Genomic DNA, 20,340 nt, shown 5'->3' on the forward strand with positions numbered 1-20,340 from the left:
GCCTGATCCAGATTTCATCTGATGCTACCTTATTCCATGAATAGGTTCAACAAAAAACCAAAACGGGGCATCCAGTACCTACAGGAGCAGGGCATGCTTGGAACTCCAGTGGAAGATATTGCACAGTTTCTGCACCAAGAAGAACGCCTGGATTCTGTAAGATTGCACATTTCCTGTTTGTAAACTCACAAAAGAGATTCCTGAAAGCTCAGAGAATATTAATGGCCCAACAAAGACCCGCTTAAAACATTGCCATGTACATACATGCCTTTTGTGGCACAAGCTCTCTGATAGAAGCAGTTGTTGAGGGTGCCATCCTGGGGTGGGAGTCAAAGAGAAGAGGAATTGTTAAAATGAGAGCATGTTGTGAGAAACTAGAATTAATCTGTGCTGCAAAGGTTTCATTCTGGATTTTCTAGGATCAGTATTCCCTTTCTGTTGTTTCAACTCTTCCTCTTTTGACTTATATTTGGCCTTTCTAACCACAGTCCCTCACTTATTGCACCAGACCTTCAAACATTGAGTGAGTAGGAATTGTGAATTGGGTCAGCACTAACTTCACAACTCTGCTGCATACCTTTCATTAATTAGCTTCTCCTTTGGATAAAGAAAATTTCACTCAAGTCTCCATTGGTGGGATGTTTGTTTCAGACCCAGGTAGGAGACTTTCTTGGAGAAAGCACCAGACTCAACAAGGAGGTGATGTATGCCTACGTGGACCAGCTTGATTTCTGTGGAAAGGATTTTGTTTCAGCTTTACGAATATTTCTTGAAGGTTTCCGCTTACCTGGTGAAGCTCAGAAGATAGATAGGCTAATGGAGAAGTTTGCAGCAAGATATCTTGAATGCAACCAAGGGTAACAACACTTACCTACTTTCTAAGGCAGTTTTGTGTTTTGATAGGGGGAATAGATTTAGTATTTTTAGATCTGTGCCATAGGACAATGCTTGAGAACTATGATTTGGAGAAATGGGTATTTTTAAAATTCTGTCTAGAATAGAGAAATTTTTACCTCCATGATTATTAACTCTTTTGACTTTTTATTTTTCTTTCTTTTTATGTACTGATTAGCAAGTAATAATAAACAAATCTTGGCTCAGCATAAGAACTTTGTAGCAACTAGTACCTTCCAAAAGTAGATAGGTCTACCTTAGGGGAGGTAGTGATTTCTTGATCAACATTGCTATTCAAGTAGATACAAGATGATCATTTTTCATGATGTTATAGAAAACATTCATCCTTGAGATAAGATGGACTAGACTTTGAAAGTTTTTTTCACCACAGATTTCTTGGAGGATTAAGCGTATGATATGTATTAAAGTCTCATGAATGTCTAAATGTGGAAAAAGCCTGTGGAAAAAGCCTAGTGGAAACATTCTTGATAGCTTCTTTTCCATCATAATGCCAAATACATAGTTTTTTATCTTAAGCTACCATCACCTGCTGAATATTTGGAAAAGCCATTCTTGTGAAATGGCTAGTCAGCAAAGTCAGCGGTCTGGTCATTTGAACCTAGTGGAAATCTTGATTTGCTTCAAAGAGTTTATGTGTCTGCATTCTTGGTACATATCCCATGTGGGTAGAAAGGCCCTGGCTCTGCCTTAATCAGCAATTTGTGGCTTGTTCAAACTTGAAATTATACAATAGATCCTTTTACTAATCAATTTGATACTTTGAAAAGACTCAGTATTTTAAATACCAAAGCTTTTCTTAATTATTCCAAATCATATACTTTATTCCTCTGCTTCTACTTTTTATATACATAGCACCTGCTACTTCCAAAGAACTTGGCTCAAACCAAGCAAGAAAATTGAATTTTGTTAGCATTTTTAATTCAAATAAGCTCAATTTTACCCTTGTATTCTTATTGTTGAATAGTGCAATTGTGTGATAGTTGAATTCACTAGGAAGTCTAACCAGTTCAATTGTAAACTGTTTTATTCAGAAAGAAAAATCCAGACTTTGATACTTATACTTAATCAATATCTTACAGAACATGCATCTTTAATAAATGTTTAAAATGTTGGAGAGATATTAAAGTTTCTGACTAATTTGCTATTCAATGGAGCAATCAACCTGATTTCTCTCAAGTATCTGCTAATTAGAAGTTTATAGCTTCCTAACCACAGAGCAATGGATGATGTTCTTAAAATCTCTAATCTTTTCTTCTAGGCAAACCATGTTTGCTAGTGCTGACACTGCTTATGTCTTGGCATATTCAATTATTATGCTCACAACAGATTTACACAGTCCTCAGGTAAAGTACTTGATAGTCTTTTTCATCTTGAAGAGTATGATTTTTCTTAGACTGTCAGATTTTTAAAGTAAATTTTAAAACTTTTCTTTGCAGGTGAAGAATAAGATGACAAAAGAACAATATATTAAAATGAATCGAGGTATCAATGACAGTAAAGATCTGCCAGAGGAATATCTTTCCACCATTTATGAAGAGATAGAAGGAAAGAAAATTGCTATGAAAGAAACAAAAGAACACACAATCGCTACTAAATCTAATAAGCAGAGTAAGGCCCATCAGCATCTTTTTGTCAGATTCAGCTTTGATTTTTGCCAGAATGCATAAATAGATGCATGCTTGTAGATTCTTCCATTTGTCATTTCTTAGATTGCAATGATATTCTGTTATATTAATATACCATGAATTTTTTTGGCCCTTCCTTTATTGATGAACAACCCCTTCTTTTCTATTTATAAAAGAGCTACTTTAGATATTTTTTTACATATGCATCTTGTTTTCCTTTGATCTCTTTAAGGCATATGCCTAGCAGTTATATTACTAGGCTAAAGGGTATCTAGTTTGGTGACTATTTGGGAATAGTTCCATGTTACTCCCTCTTGTTCCTGGAAAAATGGCTGACTCAACTAACAGTGCATTAACATCTATATTTTCTCAAAATCTTTTCATTGTGTCATTTTCTATGAGGAAAACTGAACTATAACCTCAGAGTTGCTTCATTTTAGTTATTAATGATTGGGACAGGTTTGGTTTTTTTTTCATATTTGTTGATAGCTTCAATTTCTTCTTTTGAAAACTGACCATTTATATTCTTTGATAATTTATCAGTTGGGGAACACATTAATCTCATGTTGCTATATACCTTTACAGATGTAGCCAGTGAAAAGCAGAGGAGATTACTTTACAATTTGGAAATGGAGCAGATGGCTAAAACTGCTAAAGCTCTGATGGAAGCTGTAAGTCACGCCAAAGCACCTTTCACAAGTGCCACACACCTGGACCATGTTAGGCCCATGTTCAAGGTAAGTCCCTTAGGAAGTTAAATGAGGAAGGAACAAATGTCACATAGGAATTGGGAAGCAAAGATATGAGAGGCAAAATTGATAAATTTAAAAACAAAAAAAAGATGGCGATCCTCTAAAGAGGAAAGACTTAAAAAGGTTGTCTAATTTTCTCTGTGTAGTACCTGAAATGTTTTGATTTATTTCAGCCCTTTTATCTTCAATCTTTCCTTATTGACTGCTTTTTCATCTGCTGCTATAATCATGTCCAAGACATCCCCTCACTAGAATCTCGATCACTTCCAATTCCTATCCTATATCTATCTTCTTTTAAAAAAAAAAATGCTATTGCCTCCACTTCCTCTCCTCTCCTTAGTCTTTGGCAGTCTGGCTTTCAACCTCATCATATACTGAAACTTCTCTTTCCACAGTTATCACTGGCTTCTTAATTGCCAAATGCCAGGATCTTTTCTCATTCCTCATCCTTCTTCATCTCTGCTGCATTCAAGATTGGGTTCTTTTTTTTTTTTTTTAAAGCTCTTATTTCTTGTCTTAGATTAATACTAAGTATTAGTTCCCAGATAGAAAGATTGGTAAAGTTTAGTCACTGGGGGTTAATTTTTTAAAACATTCATTGCTCTCAGGGAGCTCATAGTCTAGGTAGAGATACAACTTGTTATCAAGTAAATATAAACAAAATATAGGATAAATTGGAGGTAATCTCAAGAGGGAAAGACAGTGATTTTAAAGAGGACTAGGAAAAGGTTATAGAAGGTAGGACTTTACCTGAAACTTGAAGGACGTCAACTCAGAAATCTGAAATGAGAAGGGAGATAGTTCTAGTCATGGAGGCCAGCTAATGAAAATTCTCAGAATTGAAAGGAGAGTTTTAATTAGGAAAAAGCAAGAATTATGTCTCTGGATTGTAAAATCAATGAAGGTGAGTAAAGTGTAAGAAAACTGGAAAAGTAGGAAGAAATCAGATAAAAGGGTCTTTAAAAGCCAAAGAGAAGATTTTATATTTGATTCTAAAAGTAATCAGAATGGGGTAGTATCAAGATGGTGGAATAAGAGGAAGGAGTTTTACCTGGCTCACTTAGCACACCTCGGTCAAAACAACCTAAAAAGGCACCAGACCAAATTCTGATCAGGAAAGCCAAGGAAAAGTCACTACAAATCGGGGGTGGGGGGCGGGGAGGAGGTAGCCTAGGGTATCTTAGGAAGACAAAGAGATTTGCTGACAATTGTGATGGAGCCTGACCAGTAGCTTTGCATCACATGGCAAGATAGGAAGCATTCCAGTGCCCAGGGACAGAATGGACACTAAGAGCATCAGGGCAGAAAGATCCCAGAGAACCCCGGAATAAGTGTTGGGATCAGAAATAGATGCCATCTAAAAGCTATAACCTTAGCTATAACTAGCTAAGGTTATAGATCTAGGGTAGACAGGAGTGGTTTTGAGTTGACCACAGAGACAAATTCTAGAAATATAACCATGGTTAGAATTTTACAAAAATAGATATAGACAGACTGGGGAATATTAAATATAGGAATAGAAGAGTATGTGTATATGTTTCCTCAGCAGTATATAGCATATTCAACAAAATTGATTATAGATTAGGTCATAAAAACCTTGCAAACAAATGAAGAAAAGCAGAAACATTAAATGCTTCTTTTTCTAACCATGGTGCAATTAAAAATGATATTCCAGCAATAGATATTAAATATGCACAAGGCTCCTATTAAGCAATAAAGGTGCCTTTGAAGCATAGATCAAAATTTAATTGGAAACTAAATGGCTTAATCCTAAAGAAATAGTGGGTTGAACAAATCATTTTTTTAAATTTGTAATTTTTTAAAGATAATAACAATGAGGCAACATACCAAAATTCATCAGATGTAGTCAAAGCAATACTTAAGGGAAAACTTTATCTTTAAATAATTACATTATTAGTAAGAAAGAAAGAGCAGATTTATGAATTAGACATGTGACTAAAAAAACTAGAAAACCCAACAAATTTTAAAAAAACAATTAAATACCGAAATAGAAATCCTTGATAATCAAAGGAGGGAGAGTAACAAATTCAGAAGTAAACCATTGAATTAATAAAAATAGCATCTGGTTTTATTTTATTTATTTATTTATTTTAAGCCCTTAACTTCTGTGTATTGGCTCCTAGTTAGAAGAGTGGTAAGGGTAGGCAATGGGGGTCAAGTCACTTGCCCAGGGTCACACAGCTGGGAAGTGACTGAGGTCAGATTCGAACCTAGGACCTCCCGTTTCTAGGTCTGACTCTCAATCCACTGAGATACCCAGCTGCCCCCAGCATCTGGTTTTATAAGAGTAATGAGAGCCAAGTAACCAATGTTACGATAGAGGGGAGAAAGAGTTTATGAGGTGAGACTCTTCTAGCTCTCCCCTCCGCCAAATATACACTGGGAGACTTCGAGGGGGTGTCAACCCAAAATTGGGCGACCTGGATGGTCGTGCCACCCCACAGGAGTTGGGGATGAGGCTTCCCTATAAGATGAGGTATTGGGTACCCCAATCTGATTCTGAATGAGGGCAGGGTTCATGCAAGCCTCCCCTGAGGTCAGTCAACTTCACAGCTGGTGGCCTGGCTCCAAGATGGAGGCAGCCAGACCAATCTGTGGTTCCCTCCCCCTCGTTGTCTCTCAGGCACTTTGGAACACTATCTGACTAATGAATGGCTTCTACTAATTACAGTTCAGGTGTTAGGGAAAGGGGTGAAGGGCAGAGGATTTGGGGGTGCCCTCTTCTCTATTTCTATGGAGTCTCTCACTCAGGGGGGAACCTTTAGGGTTCCCACTCCCAAGTGTCTCCCTCCGCCTCTTCTTCAGATTCTGTTTCTATTTCCTATTTCTATCCTTTTCTATAATTGCAAGACGAACTGGAAAGGGTCTCTCAGCAAGGTTGGGTAATGGGGGAAGGAGCCTAAAAGATGGCTTCCAAAATGGAGTCCACTTAACTGACTCAATGATTGATGTCTTCCTGGGTGAGATGCGATGGAATCTTTGATCAGGGAATTAGGGTTTCAGTGTCCAAAGAAAGATCCTCAGGAAGCCCTCGGGAGTGGGTCTGAGCCAGGATGTCCACCTCCTCCCTCTCCCTGTCCTCAGCCGGAAGCCCCTTTTTTGTTCCCTTCCTCCTCCGGAGCCTCTCCCAGAATCCCTCTGGTCTCAGCTGTCACCAACTGTCACCAACTCCTTCTCTGGCTCCTTTTGTCCCATCCCCCTTGCACAAATTCCATCCTTACAGTTTTAAAAAATTAAATAAATAAGCCATTGACTATTTTGACCCCAACAATAAAACACCAGGTTGCCTGGGAAAAGGGCATTTTACCACAAATCAAGAAAAATAAAAGCATTATTAGGCACTTTTACCCAACTACATGCCATTAAAATTAATGATCTAGAACAGAAGTATTAAATTTGCAGTATGAATCGGATGAAAATTTAATTGGGAACTGTTTTAACGAAACAAATAAAAAGTACATCATAGGTAATGCTCATTCGTGTTTTTCCGAGTCAATATGTGGTCCCAAAGCATCTGTTTCTGTTTGAGTTTGATGTCACTTATCTAAAAGAAATGGTTGAGAATTTTAAAAAATAAAAATGACCTAGACTAATTGAACAGGAAATAGAATTCTTAAATAATCCTGGCTAAGAAAAAGAAGTTGAACAAGCCATAAATGAACTCGCAAAGATGAAAAAACCCAGGACCATATGAATTTACAAGTGAATTCTACCCACATTTAAAGAACAATTCATTCCAATGCTTTATAAACAGTTTGAAAAAATACTGAAAGAAGGAATCTTGGGTGTCTTTCCATGAAACAAATAAGATCTTGATACCTAAGCCATTGAGTCAAAATAGAAGAAAAACTATTAAATAAAATAACAACAAAGAAATTACACCAATATATTACAAAAATCATACACTCTGGTCAGGTTGGAATTTTAACAGGAATACTGTGGAGCTGGTTCAATAGTAGAAAAATCACAAGCAAAATTAATCATTAATAAAAATTTAAATCACATGGTTATTTCAATAGACTGCAAAAAAACTTGACAAAATGCAATAACTATTCATTTTTTGAAACACAAAAAATATATGTATAAGTGTATCTTTTCTTAAAATACTACCCCTCTCAAAAAAAGCATTATCTGTAATAGGAATAAGAGTGAAACAAGGATATCCATTATCACCATTATTATGCTATATTGTACTAGAGATGTTAATTATAATAATAAGAAAAGAAAAAAATTGAAAGCATAAGCATAGAGCAGAAACTAGCCTGCTGTCCCACTCTGTGTTACAAGATAAGCTTAAAAAGGGATGCATGATTTAGACATCAAGGGTGATGTAAGCGTGTTAGTGGAGCACTGAAGGAATCTATCTGATCTTTGTATAGGGAAAAAGTTTATAACCAAACAAGGTAAATTCATGGGAATTAAGATAGATTATTTTGATTACATAAAATTATTGGATTTTGTACAAACAAAAACCATTGCAAACAAAATGAGAAGAAAAGTATGAAGGGGTCGGGGATCTGATAAAGACCTCATATTACAGTGATCCCTCACCTGATTGTAGGAGTTACGTTCAAGAGATTCCTGCAGTAGGTGAAAATCTTCGAAGCACTGTCACTGAGCCAATCAGCACCCAGGCCACAGAACACAGCTCTGAAGTTGGTCACCTTTCATTCCATCAGCCAATAGTGTGCCGTGTAACAATCTCACATTGGCAAACTTGTGCAAGTAGTAGTGGCTATACTGTGTTCCCATTGTGTACAGTACAGTATTCATCTGCAAAAATCCCACGATATAGCAAAAACTCCACAATACAGAATTAGATATGTGTTTTTTTTAATATAATGATACAGTAAAGCTGCAATAAGTGAACCATGATATAGCAAAGGATGACTGTATGTAGAGAACTGAGCCATACTTATAAGAATAAGAACTATTCTCTGATAAATGCTCAAGTTATATGAACAGGAAGTTCCAGAGAAACCAAAGAAATCCAAGCTATCAGCAGAATAAAAAATTCTCCAACTCATTAATAAAATCAGAAAAATGCAAAGTAAAACAATTCTTGAGTTATTACTTCACACACCTCATAATGGCTAAGATGACGAAAAGAAAAATGACAAATAAAAATGGCATAGGAAAATAGGCATACTAATGCAGTACTGGAACAGTGTTTAAAAAAGCACTGCATAAAAGATGAAATAAAAAGGAAAAACACTCATGTATCAAAGTATTTATAGCAGCTCTTCTTGTGGTATCAAGAAATGGAAAACTGAGGGGATGGCCATTAATTGGAAAATGAACAAATTATGGCATATAAATGTGACTGAATCCTATTGTGTTATAAGAAATGATCAAGGGAATGGTTTCAGAGAAACCTGGGGAGGCTTATATGAACTGAAGGAAAATGAAATGAATGGACCCAGGAAAACAATTTATATAGTAATAGCAATATTGTAGAGATAATCAACTGTGAAAGTCTTAAAATTACTGTCAACACAGTGACCCACTAAAATTCCAAAGAACTAAGGTTACACTTCAAAGCATATTTTTTCTCTAACTTGCTTTTTTTTTTAAACATGGCTAATGCAGGAATTCTTTTTTTGTAACTATACATATTTGTAATGGGTTTTGTTTTCCTTGTCTTCTCAGTGGATAGGGATGGTCGAGAGGAGAGCTAAGACAATTTGAAATTGAAAATGAAATAATACTGAATTAAAAACGTTAAAAAAATAAAAGTAATAGGAGGTTATTGAATAGGGACATGACATGATCAAACCTGTGCTTGAGGAAGATCAATTTGACAGTTGACAGGGATAGAGAGAGCACTGAGGTGCTAATCCCAATCCAAAAGCTTTTGCAATAGGCTAGAAATGAAGTGATGAGGTCAGGATGATGTCAGTGTCAGAGGAGAGAAAGGGAGATGCTGGAGACAGAAATTATAAGAGAGAATGAAAAGATGGCTTCAGTGAGTGGAAGGATGGTGGTTTGCTTTATAGGAATAAGAAAATTAAGAAGAGGGAAGGATTTGGAGAGTGAAAGGAGATATTCATTTAAGTTTTGGACATCATGTCTCTGAGACAGCCGGCTTTGAGATCACTAATAGGCAGATTGAGATGTAAGACAAGAGGTCAGATGAGAGTAGGGCTTGACAAATAGATCTGAGAATCATCAATATAATATTTGAATAATTGATAATTGACATTGAATCCGTGGGAGCTGATGAGATCACTACATATCATAATATAAAGGAAAATGAAGAAGTCCTCCAAACCAAAAGAACAGTACACACAGTGACTACAAACAATGTAATGGGGGGGTGGGGATCAGTAAAAAGAAACAAAATTGAAATAATTAAAAAAACATTAGTGGACCTGGAGAACATATAATGAAATATAATCTTCCTCCCAGCAGAGGGACAGGAATCTACTAGGACAATATATTTTATTCATCATCAGAATAGTCTTGGTGTCAAATGTTTTTACTTAATTGTTTTTCTTCATTATAAAAAAGGTGGGTTATTTCTATTGTTAAGTGATTGAAATGACTTTAAAAGTTAACCTTTTTCTTTTTGCCAGCTGGTGTGGACCCCTCTGTTGGCTGCGTACAGCATTGGGCTTCAAAACTGTGATGAGACCGAAGTGGCCTCTTTGTGCTTGGAAGGGATAAGATGTGCCATCCGGATAGCCTGTATCTTTGGAATGCAGGTACGTGTGTCTGTCTCAGAGGTTTGAGAGGCTCTGGACTTCACATTTGGGAACTTGCAATCTTAGAAATTTTGTAAAATAACTTTTGTAATTATCTCATTACCTTAGTAGTTTTAGCAGGGATCCTTGAGAGTCATAGACTGTCCTGTTTTTGTGTGTTTAAAGTTGTAATTGGCTCATACATAATTATGCAGCAATTTCATAGCTAACCACACTCTAGTGCAAAGATTTTTATCCTTGCTTGTGTTCTAAACACCTGTGGTGGTCTTGTGGAGCCTAGGGATCTTTCTCAGAGTAATGTTTTTAAATACATCAAGTAAAATACAGAGAATTACCAAAAAAATCAATAATATTGAATGACAGGAATTTGGTTTACTATTGATATGGTACAGTTTGAAAATGTTCCCCGTCCTCTGCTAGCTTGCCATGATGGCTAAAATTGGACTGTTACAGGTTTATGCCTTTAGACTTAAAACATGGCAACTTACAAAATCCCCTATTTAGAATATAAATTCCTGGGAGAATGTTGATATACCAACTCAGGACCAGAAAGTCTGTGTTTCAGTGCCTACTTCTGTCACTAAAAAAACTGTGTAATCTGCACAACTCACTTAACCTCTTTGAGGTGCCATTTCTTCACATAGGAAATGTGAGTATATTGGACTCAGTTGATAATCAAGAAAAAAATACCAACCCAGAATAACACATTAACAAGTTTGTTGTTGTAGTAGCAGTAGTAATAATAATAACTAATATTTATATTGCACTTTAAGGATTGCAAAGGACTTTGCAGTTATCTCACTCTATCCTCACAACAATTTTGGCATCTAAGTGCTATTATCCTCATTTTACTATTGAAAAAACTGAAGTTATCTTCAACCAGAATAAGGATTCTTAACCTGAGATCATGTGGGGAAAAAATTTTTGATAACTATCATTCACTATCATTGGTTTCTTTAATAATCCTTTGTATTTTGCTTGATGCATTTAAAAACATTATTCTGAGAAGAATCCTTAAGTTCTACTAGACCACCACAGGGATTCAGGAGACAAGCAAGGATAAGAATCCCTGGGACTGAGTTCAAGGCTTTTTGACTCCTGCCCAAAGCTCTGTCCACTATGGCGCCACCTGGCTAGAGAGCATTGGACTGTGAGTTAAGAGACTGGCATTGCTTCTGACCTTATACAAGGCACTTCAGATATCTGGGCCTGGGTCAGCTAGGTGGCTTAGTGGACATAGGACCAGACCTGGAGTCAAGAGGACCTAATTTCAAAATTGACCTTACATACTTCTACCTTTGTGACCCTGGCCAAACCACTCTTCTGCATTCTAAGGCAAAAGATGAGGATTTAAAAACAAAGAAAGAAAAAAAACCAAGTAACTTCACCTCTATAATGATGCAGCTGGATTTAGATGATCTATAAAATTCCTTCCTATTTCAGGTTCTGAAATTGATTCTTTCCTTCTCTTCTTCTACCTTTTCCCCCAAACCATGTACCATTATTTGCTTTGTGATTGTAATTCTTTGACTTGGATGGAAGGTGCAGAATAAGGAGGTCTTTTGGTGCAGATAAAAGAGAATTGTTTTTGAAGTCAGAAGAATCTCAACTTTGCCATTCAATCCCTGTATTACTATGGATATGTCACTTAGTTTCTGGGGGCTTTCGTTTCCTAATCTATAAAATAAGGAGATGTGGCTAATTGACCTATTGTTCTTCCCATTTCTATATCGATGATTTATAATGCAATATAAAGCAACCATTATGCTTCTACATGAGAAATCAATTTTAGACTTATAATAATTAGAACCAGAAGAGGATTATAGGTTTATCTAGATCTTTTTCCTGAGGTTCAGACATCCAAGATCAAACTCATAACCTTTTCCCTAAAATCCTTCATTTTCCCCATCTTCCCTAATATTTCCAAGAGTGCCATCTTCTTCCCAGTCCCCTAGGCTTCTGATCTCAGTTATCCTCCTTTCTTCACTCTCATTCATACCCAGTTATACAGGTTGTTGGAAAATCTTATCTTTTTTCCTTTCACTTCATCTCTCATATACATTTCCTTCTCCCCACTCACATATAGCTACCAGCCTCATAAATAGCCCTTGTCACTTCTTGCCTGGACTTATTCAGTAACCTATATTTTGGTCTGCCTGCCTCAAGTCTGACCATGTCATTTCCCTATTCAGTAAATTCTAGTGGCTCTTTTTTGCCTCCAAGATCAAATATAAAGTAATTTATTTGACATTTTATAACCTGGCTTGTTCCTAACTTTCCAGTTTTCCTATATTTTACCTCTTTTTATATACTTTAATATCCAGTGAGGTGGGTGTACTTGAAGCTTTTCACACATCACTCCATATCCTAATTATGTATTTGTGCAGGCTGGCTGACTCCCTTTCCTGGAATATTCTCCCTCCTCATTTCTGGCTTCAGCTTCCTTGGTTTTCTCTGAGACTCAGCTCCCAATCCCAACTTCATCAGGAGGCGTTTTCCACTCCCTACTCCCCCCCCCCAACCCCAACTATTGTCTTTCCTCTGAGCTTAATTTGTGTTTATACTGTATATATCTTGTATGTGTATAGTTATTTGCATGTTATTTTCCTTATTAGATTATGAGCTCCTTGAGGGAAGGGATTGTCTCACCTGTTAGTATTGTAAGATTAAAAATTAATATCCAAATACTCCCAAGTATATTTTATAAAGTTTATTAAAAATAACTTGAAGCAAAAGGAAAGTAATAACCTCAGAAAAGGAAGAAGTTTCCCGGGACTGCTCATGCAGGGGCTGTGAGAGCACAGAGCCACCAGAGAAGAGAGAGCGGGATCACACACACTTTATCTGTACAACGGAAGCATGCAATTTGGGGATGAAAAGAAAGGGATGCTGGATAATGTAGTTCAGGGGCACAAAATTTCTGTTTTTATTTTACACAGTATCTCCAGTGTTTAGAACTTGGTCATTGCTTCAATATTCGTTGATTTACTGAATGACTGAAGGTTGATTAACTATCTTTTCCCTTTTTTCCATTTTAGCTGGAACGAGATGCCTACGTACAAGCTCTTGCTCGATTCTCCCTTTTGACTGCTAGTTCCAGTATTACGGAGATGAAACAGAAAAACATTGATACCATAAAGACACTGATTACAGTGGCTCATACTGATGGCAACTACCTTGGAAACTCCTGGCATGAGGTGAGGCTCTTCAAATCCATTTGGCATTATAGGATACCTTCTGACATTTCCTAGTGTTTGAGTAGACTAAAGCAATTTTTGGTCTATTCTATTTTTTTAGGAATATTGAGTACTTTCATGTCGATACTTAAAAAGTACCATTTCCCAAGCTAATTTTTAGTCTCTCATGAAGTCCTGAGTGTCTTGAGTATAAATGACCTTTTCTGAACTCTTCCTTGAAGGAGTGAACTAGAAACTTGCATGCTGGTCTTTTAAAGTCACAGGCATGTGACTTGGTGGGCATCAGGGTATCTGATATTTTTTATATAAAGAGTGATTGTATTTCCTTAAATTATTCCATGGACCTGTTGTAGAGTCATTTCAATTGCATCTGACTTCATGATCCCTTTTAGAGTTTTCCTGGCAAAAATACTAGAGTGGTTTGCCATTTGTTTCTCATTTGACAGATGAGGAAAATGAAGCCAATGGGGTTAAGTGACTTGTCCAGGGTCATATAGCTAGTAATTGTCTGAGGACAAATTTGGATTCAGGGAAGATGAGTCTTCCTGATTTCAGACCAGGAACTCTAATGACATTGCATCACCTAGCATGAACTACTTTTAAAGTTGTCTCTGAACACCCTAATGTTTCTTTGCTGTCTGTAAAATGCAGAGCCTTTTCTAAAGCTTCATTGGTTTAGTCCTTTACTGTGCTATTGTAATTGCATGATATCTAAGTCGGTGTTTGAGTGAAAGAACCCAAGCTTGAGACTCAGGAACTTACTAGCTCTGGGGAATTTTAGGCAAGTCTCTGGACCTTCATCTGTAAAAGAGGGATAATGAAAATTTATTCTACCTCCCTCAAGATTGTTTAAGATTCACCTGATGTACTTAATTGCCTTATAACTAAATGATGCAACATGTAAATGTGAGCTGCTGTTGATTGCTACTGTTAATAATACCCTCCCTCCCCCAACTACTCTCAAGTAAAATTAAAGGGACTGTGAGTTTTGTCTTTATACCCCTGTGTCCAGACATGGACTGGCATGTAGCAGACACAAAGTAAACTTTTGTTAATATAGTGCTTTAGGGTTAGTGGAATTATTATTCCTCATTTTAGAACAGGTAACTGTGGCACAAAGAAATTAAATGGTTTGTCCACAGATACATAGCCAGTTGATGTTGGAGACAGAATTCCAGTGTAGATCTTCAACTTCAAGTTCCGCCCTCTTTACCCTGCACCACTGCTGCCTCGTGTTTGGATAACTTATCTTCAGGTCATTCTATCCTTTAGATAAATGATCCCAAGAAATTAGATTTATTTCTATGTGAAAGGGGAAATTAGAAAATGTTTTAAAGACTTCACTGAAAAATAAAAGGTCTTCTTTTCAAACTTTAGTATTACAACTCTTACTTGCTTCTATTTCCTTATTTTGGGTAGATCTTGAAATGTATTAGCCAACTGGAACTTGCCCAGCTGATAGGAACTGGGGTGAAGACTCGATACTTGTCTGGATCTGGGCGTGAAAAAGAAAGTACCTTGAAGGGCTACACTTCTGCAGGAGAAGAGTTCATGGGCCTGGGATTAGGTAACATGAATGAGCCTGACAACTTGTGGGGGTGGCTTTGCAACCTATCAAAACAAAACATTTTCATGCCAGTGCTGTCATATTACGATTTGTTCCTCCTGCGACATCTGCCTCTTTGTTTACCAGTAGAAAAGAAAGCACTGCTTCAGCTTTCTTGATCATATTTAACTGTTGAGCAAATGTTTATCCTTTAGTAATCAGCAGACTAAGGTATTTTATGCTGTCAGTTAAGTTGGGAAAAACTGTTTTCTTCATGATCCAAAATGTGTAGCATTGGGTGTTAGAAACCTAAATTTTTATCTCAGAAGGGCCATAGATGGCATGTTTTTTGATAATGATTCATATTTATTAATACTTTGATTTGTGGGTTCTTAACTATTTGTCTTTTTGCTTTATTAATTTGTATTGGTTAAGTCCAGTTGTCTTTTTTGGCATTTAGTACTTCTGAAAATAGAATAAAGGAAGGAGATTAGCTTTTTTTGGTGAAGTAGAGTACTTAGACTGGGAAGATAGAAGTTCTTAATGCTAACCAATTATTATAACAAGCCCACTCTACTTTTTCATGAACTAAAGACATGATCAGGGATGTGCATGATCAGAGAACGACCTGAACTGATCAGAGTGAAAGGGAGGATCATAGAAAGATTATGTACTGCACTCCCATCTTTTCATTCTTAGTGAGATAACCTTTACCATACCTGAGATACTCCCCCACCTCCCCACCCCCTAGAGGAATAAGAATCATCAAATGGAAAAGACCAGAATTGAATAGCATGAAAAAGGGTAGTAGGACTCTGTTCAAGAGAACCCATGACTAATGATAATGATCCCTAAATTGATGTTAGCACATATTTCTAGGCTCTGAGATTGGAGCAACCGGAGTCTCCTATTCTAAAAATTCATGTAGTTTGAACTAAGGAGATAGGGCCTGAATCTGTACTGTCATTGGTAAAATTCCCTATTAAGGAAACTCCTTCTACCAAGGCAGGTTGACACCTTCCCTAGGGAGTAACCTAGAGCTAGGTGACTACACCTGGGTTACAGAGCAAACATGCTCAAACATGGGACTCAACCCCAGGTTTTCCAGGCTCTAAGGCTATCTCTTTATCCACTATTCCATGTTGCTTCTCTTTTGAATTAAAACAATAATTTATTTTAAAATTCTCTACATTGCCTATGAAATGCATTGATTTAGGGGATGATGTTTGCAGTTTTTTCCTAGCCAAATGATATTTTTCTCTGGTTGATATAAAAATAAGTTTATATCCCCTTAGCACAAAATCATGAAGATAATAACTTACCTCCATAGAATTTTTATATACATATTTGTATGTATACAATATATTATATATACATATATATACATATATATCATGTTTTAGGTAACTTAGTTGGTGGTGGAGTGGATAAAAGGCAGATGGCCAGCATTCAGGAATCAGTTGGTGAGACAAGCTCTCAGAGTGTGGTCGTGGCTGTGGACAGGTAATGGTTTCGTTTTCTGATGAGATCTGAAAGATAATTTGAGTTTTTTTCTGTGCACATCCTCCAGGGGAGAATGTTTTAGGGCCTTTTTTGGGAAAGAGTTCCAAGTAGCTATTGCTGATCTGGAAATTAAAACATATCCAATAGATGACCCTCTAATTCTATATTTATTCTTGAAATATATTGATTTTTTAAAAGTTGATTTAATAATAATAGTCTGCCACTTAAGGAGTGCTTTAGGGTTTGTAAAATGCTTCACATACAGTATTTCTTTTTAACTTCATGATAATTTTGTAAAGTACATTTTTTTTTTAACCCTTAACTTCTGTGTATTGGCTCATAGGTGGAAGAGTGGTAAGGGTGGGCAATGGGGGTCAAGTGACTTGCCCAGGGTCACACAGCTGGGAAGTGTCTGAAGCCAGATTTGAACCTAGGACCTCCCGTCTCTAGACCTGACTCTCAATCCACTTAGCTACCCAGCTGCCCCCTAAAGTACATTCTATAGGTATACTTCCCTCATCTTAGATTTGATTTTCAGAGAGATTTAGGGACTTTCTCGTCCTCACAAAGTATGGGTCACAGGCAAGATTCAAACTTAGGTCTGCCTAGACTCCCAAGTCCAACATTTCATACTATTCCACATTGCATCTGCTAAACTGTATTTCTTAGGCTACTAATAAAACTAGCTCATATTCCCTTACCACAAACACAAAGGAACATTCTATTCCTCTGGCCCTTCTCACTTTACAAAGCTCTCTTTCCCAATATTTCTGTTTTGTCTGTGGTCCCAAAGTTCTCTAGGGCTCTGACTTTTGCCCACATCTTCTGACTCCCATGGCCAATGGTCTTTCTACTGTACCATCTTGAGTGTACAGCATCAGCACCAAAAAGCTAATTACAAATCATCTGATCTTGCCTCACATAGCACCTGAACAATCTATTTTGCCTTGAGAAGGACAGGCACCTAAGGCTTACTCAACTAGATAGATGATCAGGAGATGATAGTGTCAAAACTAGTTTCTTAATTTTTCTTCCAAACTAGAAATATTTATTTTGCAAAGCATCTCTCTCTCTCTCAGTTCAGTTCCTTATTTTGGTTTTCTCTACTGACTTAGAACATTTCAAACTGAAATCCTTGACAAATTAGAAATGATTGTACTTGTTTGCAAAAATGCATAACCTTGGGGCAGCTGGGGAGCTCAGTGGAGTGAGAGTCAGGCCTAGAGACAGGAGGTCCTAGGTTCAAACCCGGCCTCAGCCACTTCCCAGCTGTGTGACCCTGGGCAAGTCACTTGACCCCCATTGCCCACCCTTACCAATCTTCCACCTATGAGACAATACACCGAAGTACAAGGGTTTAAAAAAAAAAATGCATAACCTGCTATTATTTTAAGGTATACACTTGAACATAAATGGCTCTGTTACTATCTGTGTTTCCATTCCCAGGGTATAGGTTACAGGCCTTTAGTTCCCTCATTTTTAAAATAAGGGTTTTGATTCAAGTTCTTAATCTGGGTATAGATTTCAGGGAGTCTATAAGACTTTTGATGAGAAAAAAATTATATCTTTATTTCATTAACTTTTTCTTTTTTTTTTTTTTAATTTTATTTTTTAGAAAAAATTTCCATGGTTACATGATTCATGTTCTTACTTTCCCCTTCACACACACCCCCACCCAACCCCCCATTGCGACGCACATTAACATGTATCATCGATCAAGACCTATTTCCATATTATTGATAGTTTGCATTGGTGTGGTCATATTTTCATTAACTTTTGTTCTCTTTTGGGTGGGTGTATATGTATGTATGTGTATATATATGTGTGTGTGTGTATCTGTATGTGTTTATATATAAATACATATATTTACACACACATCTTATGCATTTAAAGTATTATTTCAGTAAGGGTTCCCTTTTGTCAAAAGATGTATTAACACAACAAAAAGTTAAGAATTCTTGAATTAAATTAATTCTAAGGTCCTTTCTCATTGATAAATCTAAAATCTGGTGATTCTGACAATTTAACTTATAGGATTTTAGGATTTAGAGCTAGAAAGATCTTTAGAGACTATTTACTCTAACCTCATAATTTTACAAATGTAGAAACTAGGGCCTTGAATGGGTAATTGACTCACCCAAGTTCTTCTTCTTCTTTTTTTTTTTTTTTTTTCTTAAAAGCCCTTACCTTCTGTGTTGGAGTCAATAGGGTGTATTGACTCCAAGGCAGAAGAGTGGTAAGGGCTAGGCAATGGGGGTCAAGTGACTTGCCCAGGGTCACACAGCTGAGAAGTGTCTGAAGCCAGATTTGAACCTAGGACCTCCCGTCTCTAGGCCTGGCTCTCAATCCACTGAGCTACCCAGCTGCCCCCTCACCCAAGTTCTTAAAGGTAATAAGTAATGGAGCTAAGATTTGAACACAGGCCATCTGACTCTAAATCCATCCTTCTTTCTATTATCCTCAAGAGCTGACATGGAACAAATAGATAAATAAGAAGTGCCATATACCCACTTGATAAATTTCCTAGTCTATACTTGTAGAGTAGATTCAGTATTGATTTTAGAATGCCACCAAGCATCCTAAACTCTTCATTGACTTTTCTTTGATTGTCTTGATTATAGCACTTATCCACTATTCTATATTGAATGCCAAAGACTAATTAATATTAATTACAACTTATCTTTTGGAACTCTTCTTCCCTTTTATTATATTTTGCTTTGGGTTTTTTTTCAGCCCACTATCATTCTCAGTATTATTTATTCTTCTATCTTCTACATTTTTGATTTTCTCCTTTCATTTACAGGCAGGGGAGATTAGAAAGCTTTCATTTCTCACTTTGGCTGCCTTTTTCCCTTTCTCCTAAGTAGTTTGCTATTATTTCTGCTATAAGCATACGTTCTTCCAGCTGATTTAATCATCTTTCTGTTTTATATCTGTGGTACATTATGATTTTTTTTTAAATCTTTTTTTTTTTGATAATTTTTTTTTAACCCTTGTACTTTGGTGTATTGTCTCATAGGTGGAAGATTGGTAAGGGTGGGCAATGGGGGTCAAGTGACTTGCCCAGGGTCACACAGCTGGGAAGTGGCTGAGGCCGGGTTTGAACCTAGGACCTCCTGTCTCTAGGCCTGACTCTCACTCCACTGAGCTACCCAGCTGCCCCCGGTACATTATGATTTTGTTGTTAGGATAGTTATAAAATTGAGCTATTCTAAGCCTTTTCTTTCCAAATTGTATTTTTTAAAACACCTTAAATTATAAAAAATAAAATTTTATTATTATGTGTTTAATTGACTCCACAGAATATTTACTGGTTCTACTAGACTGGATGGAAATGCAATAGGTACGTATGTTTAACTTCTTTGGAAACTTGCAGTTGCTTTGAGTTTGAAAGTAACTGAAAAGTGCTAACTTGATTATTTCTGGATAATCTTTGCATATAGTTGACTTTGTCCGCTGGCTCTGTGCTGTTTCTATGGATGAGCTGGCTTCACCACATCATCCACGCATGTTCAGCTTGCAGAAGATTGTCGAAATTTCATACTACAATATGAATAGAATTAGATTGCAATGGTCACGGATATGGCAAGTGATTGGAGACCACTTTAATAAGGTAAATTTTCAAACCTGAAAATACCCCTGCCTTTTTTGAATACCATTTTGAATACCAATATCTTTTAAGCATATTTAATCCACATTTTTATGCAGTTATTAATTAGCAGGTTTCTAGCATTAATAACCCATTCAATTGCATAACTTAGTTTCAACGTCCTGCCAAGTAGGGTCATAAGTTTCGAATATATTTTCTAATGTTTTTAAAACTAAAAATGGTTCTTTCTCAAAACTAGGCGTATTCTTTTTAAATCCAGCTAAATCATCAGGGCTGAAGGGAGTAAAGTGTTTTACAGATACCAGGTCTCCTTCAGTATTAAAAGTAGGTACTTCTCCTAAAGGAAATAGTGTTGTGCTATCTTGAATGGCAGGAAGTGTAGGTCCTGCAGCAATAGCAATAGCTGTGATTGTCTGTAGGAGGGGCTGAGGGGTGGGTTGGACAGGTTGAGGAGGCGGGGGCAGGAC

The 20,340-nt window shown here is 36.8% G+C and overlaps 1 protein-coding gene across 1 annotated transcript in view; it reads left to right on the forward strand.

Moving 5' to 3' along the window:
• ARFGEF2 (ADP ribosylation factor guanine nucleotide exchange factor 2) overlaps positions 1-20,340 on the forward strand; it is a 107,942-nt gene that overhangs the window by 58,619 nt on the left and 28,983 nt on the right. Inside the window, exons 15-25 of the mRNA XM_044663812.1 lie at positions 45-156; positions 652-857; positions 2,174-2,258; positions 2,352-2,523; positions 3,126-3,277; positions 9,889-10,017; positions 13,056-13,214; positions 14,634-14,781; positions 16,164-16,263; positions 19,566-19,606; positions 19,707-19,876. Of these exons, the coding sequence (XP_044519747.1) occupies positions 45-156; positions 652-857; positions 2,174-2,258; positions 2,352-2,523; positions 3,126-3,277; positions 9,889-10,017; positions 13,056-13,214; positions 14,634-14,781; positions 16,164-16,263; positions 19,566-19,606; positions 19,707-19,876 (1,474 nt within the window). The remainder of the gene's footprint in view (positions 1-44; positions 157-651; positions 858-2,173; positions 2,259-2,351; positions 2,524-3,125; positions 3,278-9,888; positions 10,018-13,055; positions 13,215-14,633; positions 14,782-16,163; positions 16,264-19,565; positions 19,607-19,706; positions 19,877-20,340) is intronic.

This window comes from Gracilinanus agilis, chromosome 2 (genome assembly GCF_016433145.1).
Source record: "Gracilinanus agilis isolate LMUSP501 chromosome 2, AgileGrace, whole genome shotgun sequence".
NCBI lineage: Eukaryota > Metazoa > Chordata > Mammalia > Didelphimorphia > Didelphidae > Gracilinanus > Gracilinanus agilis.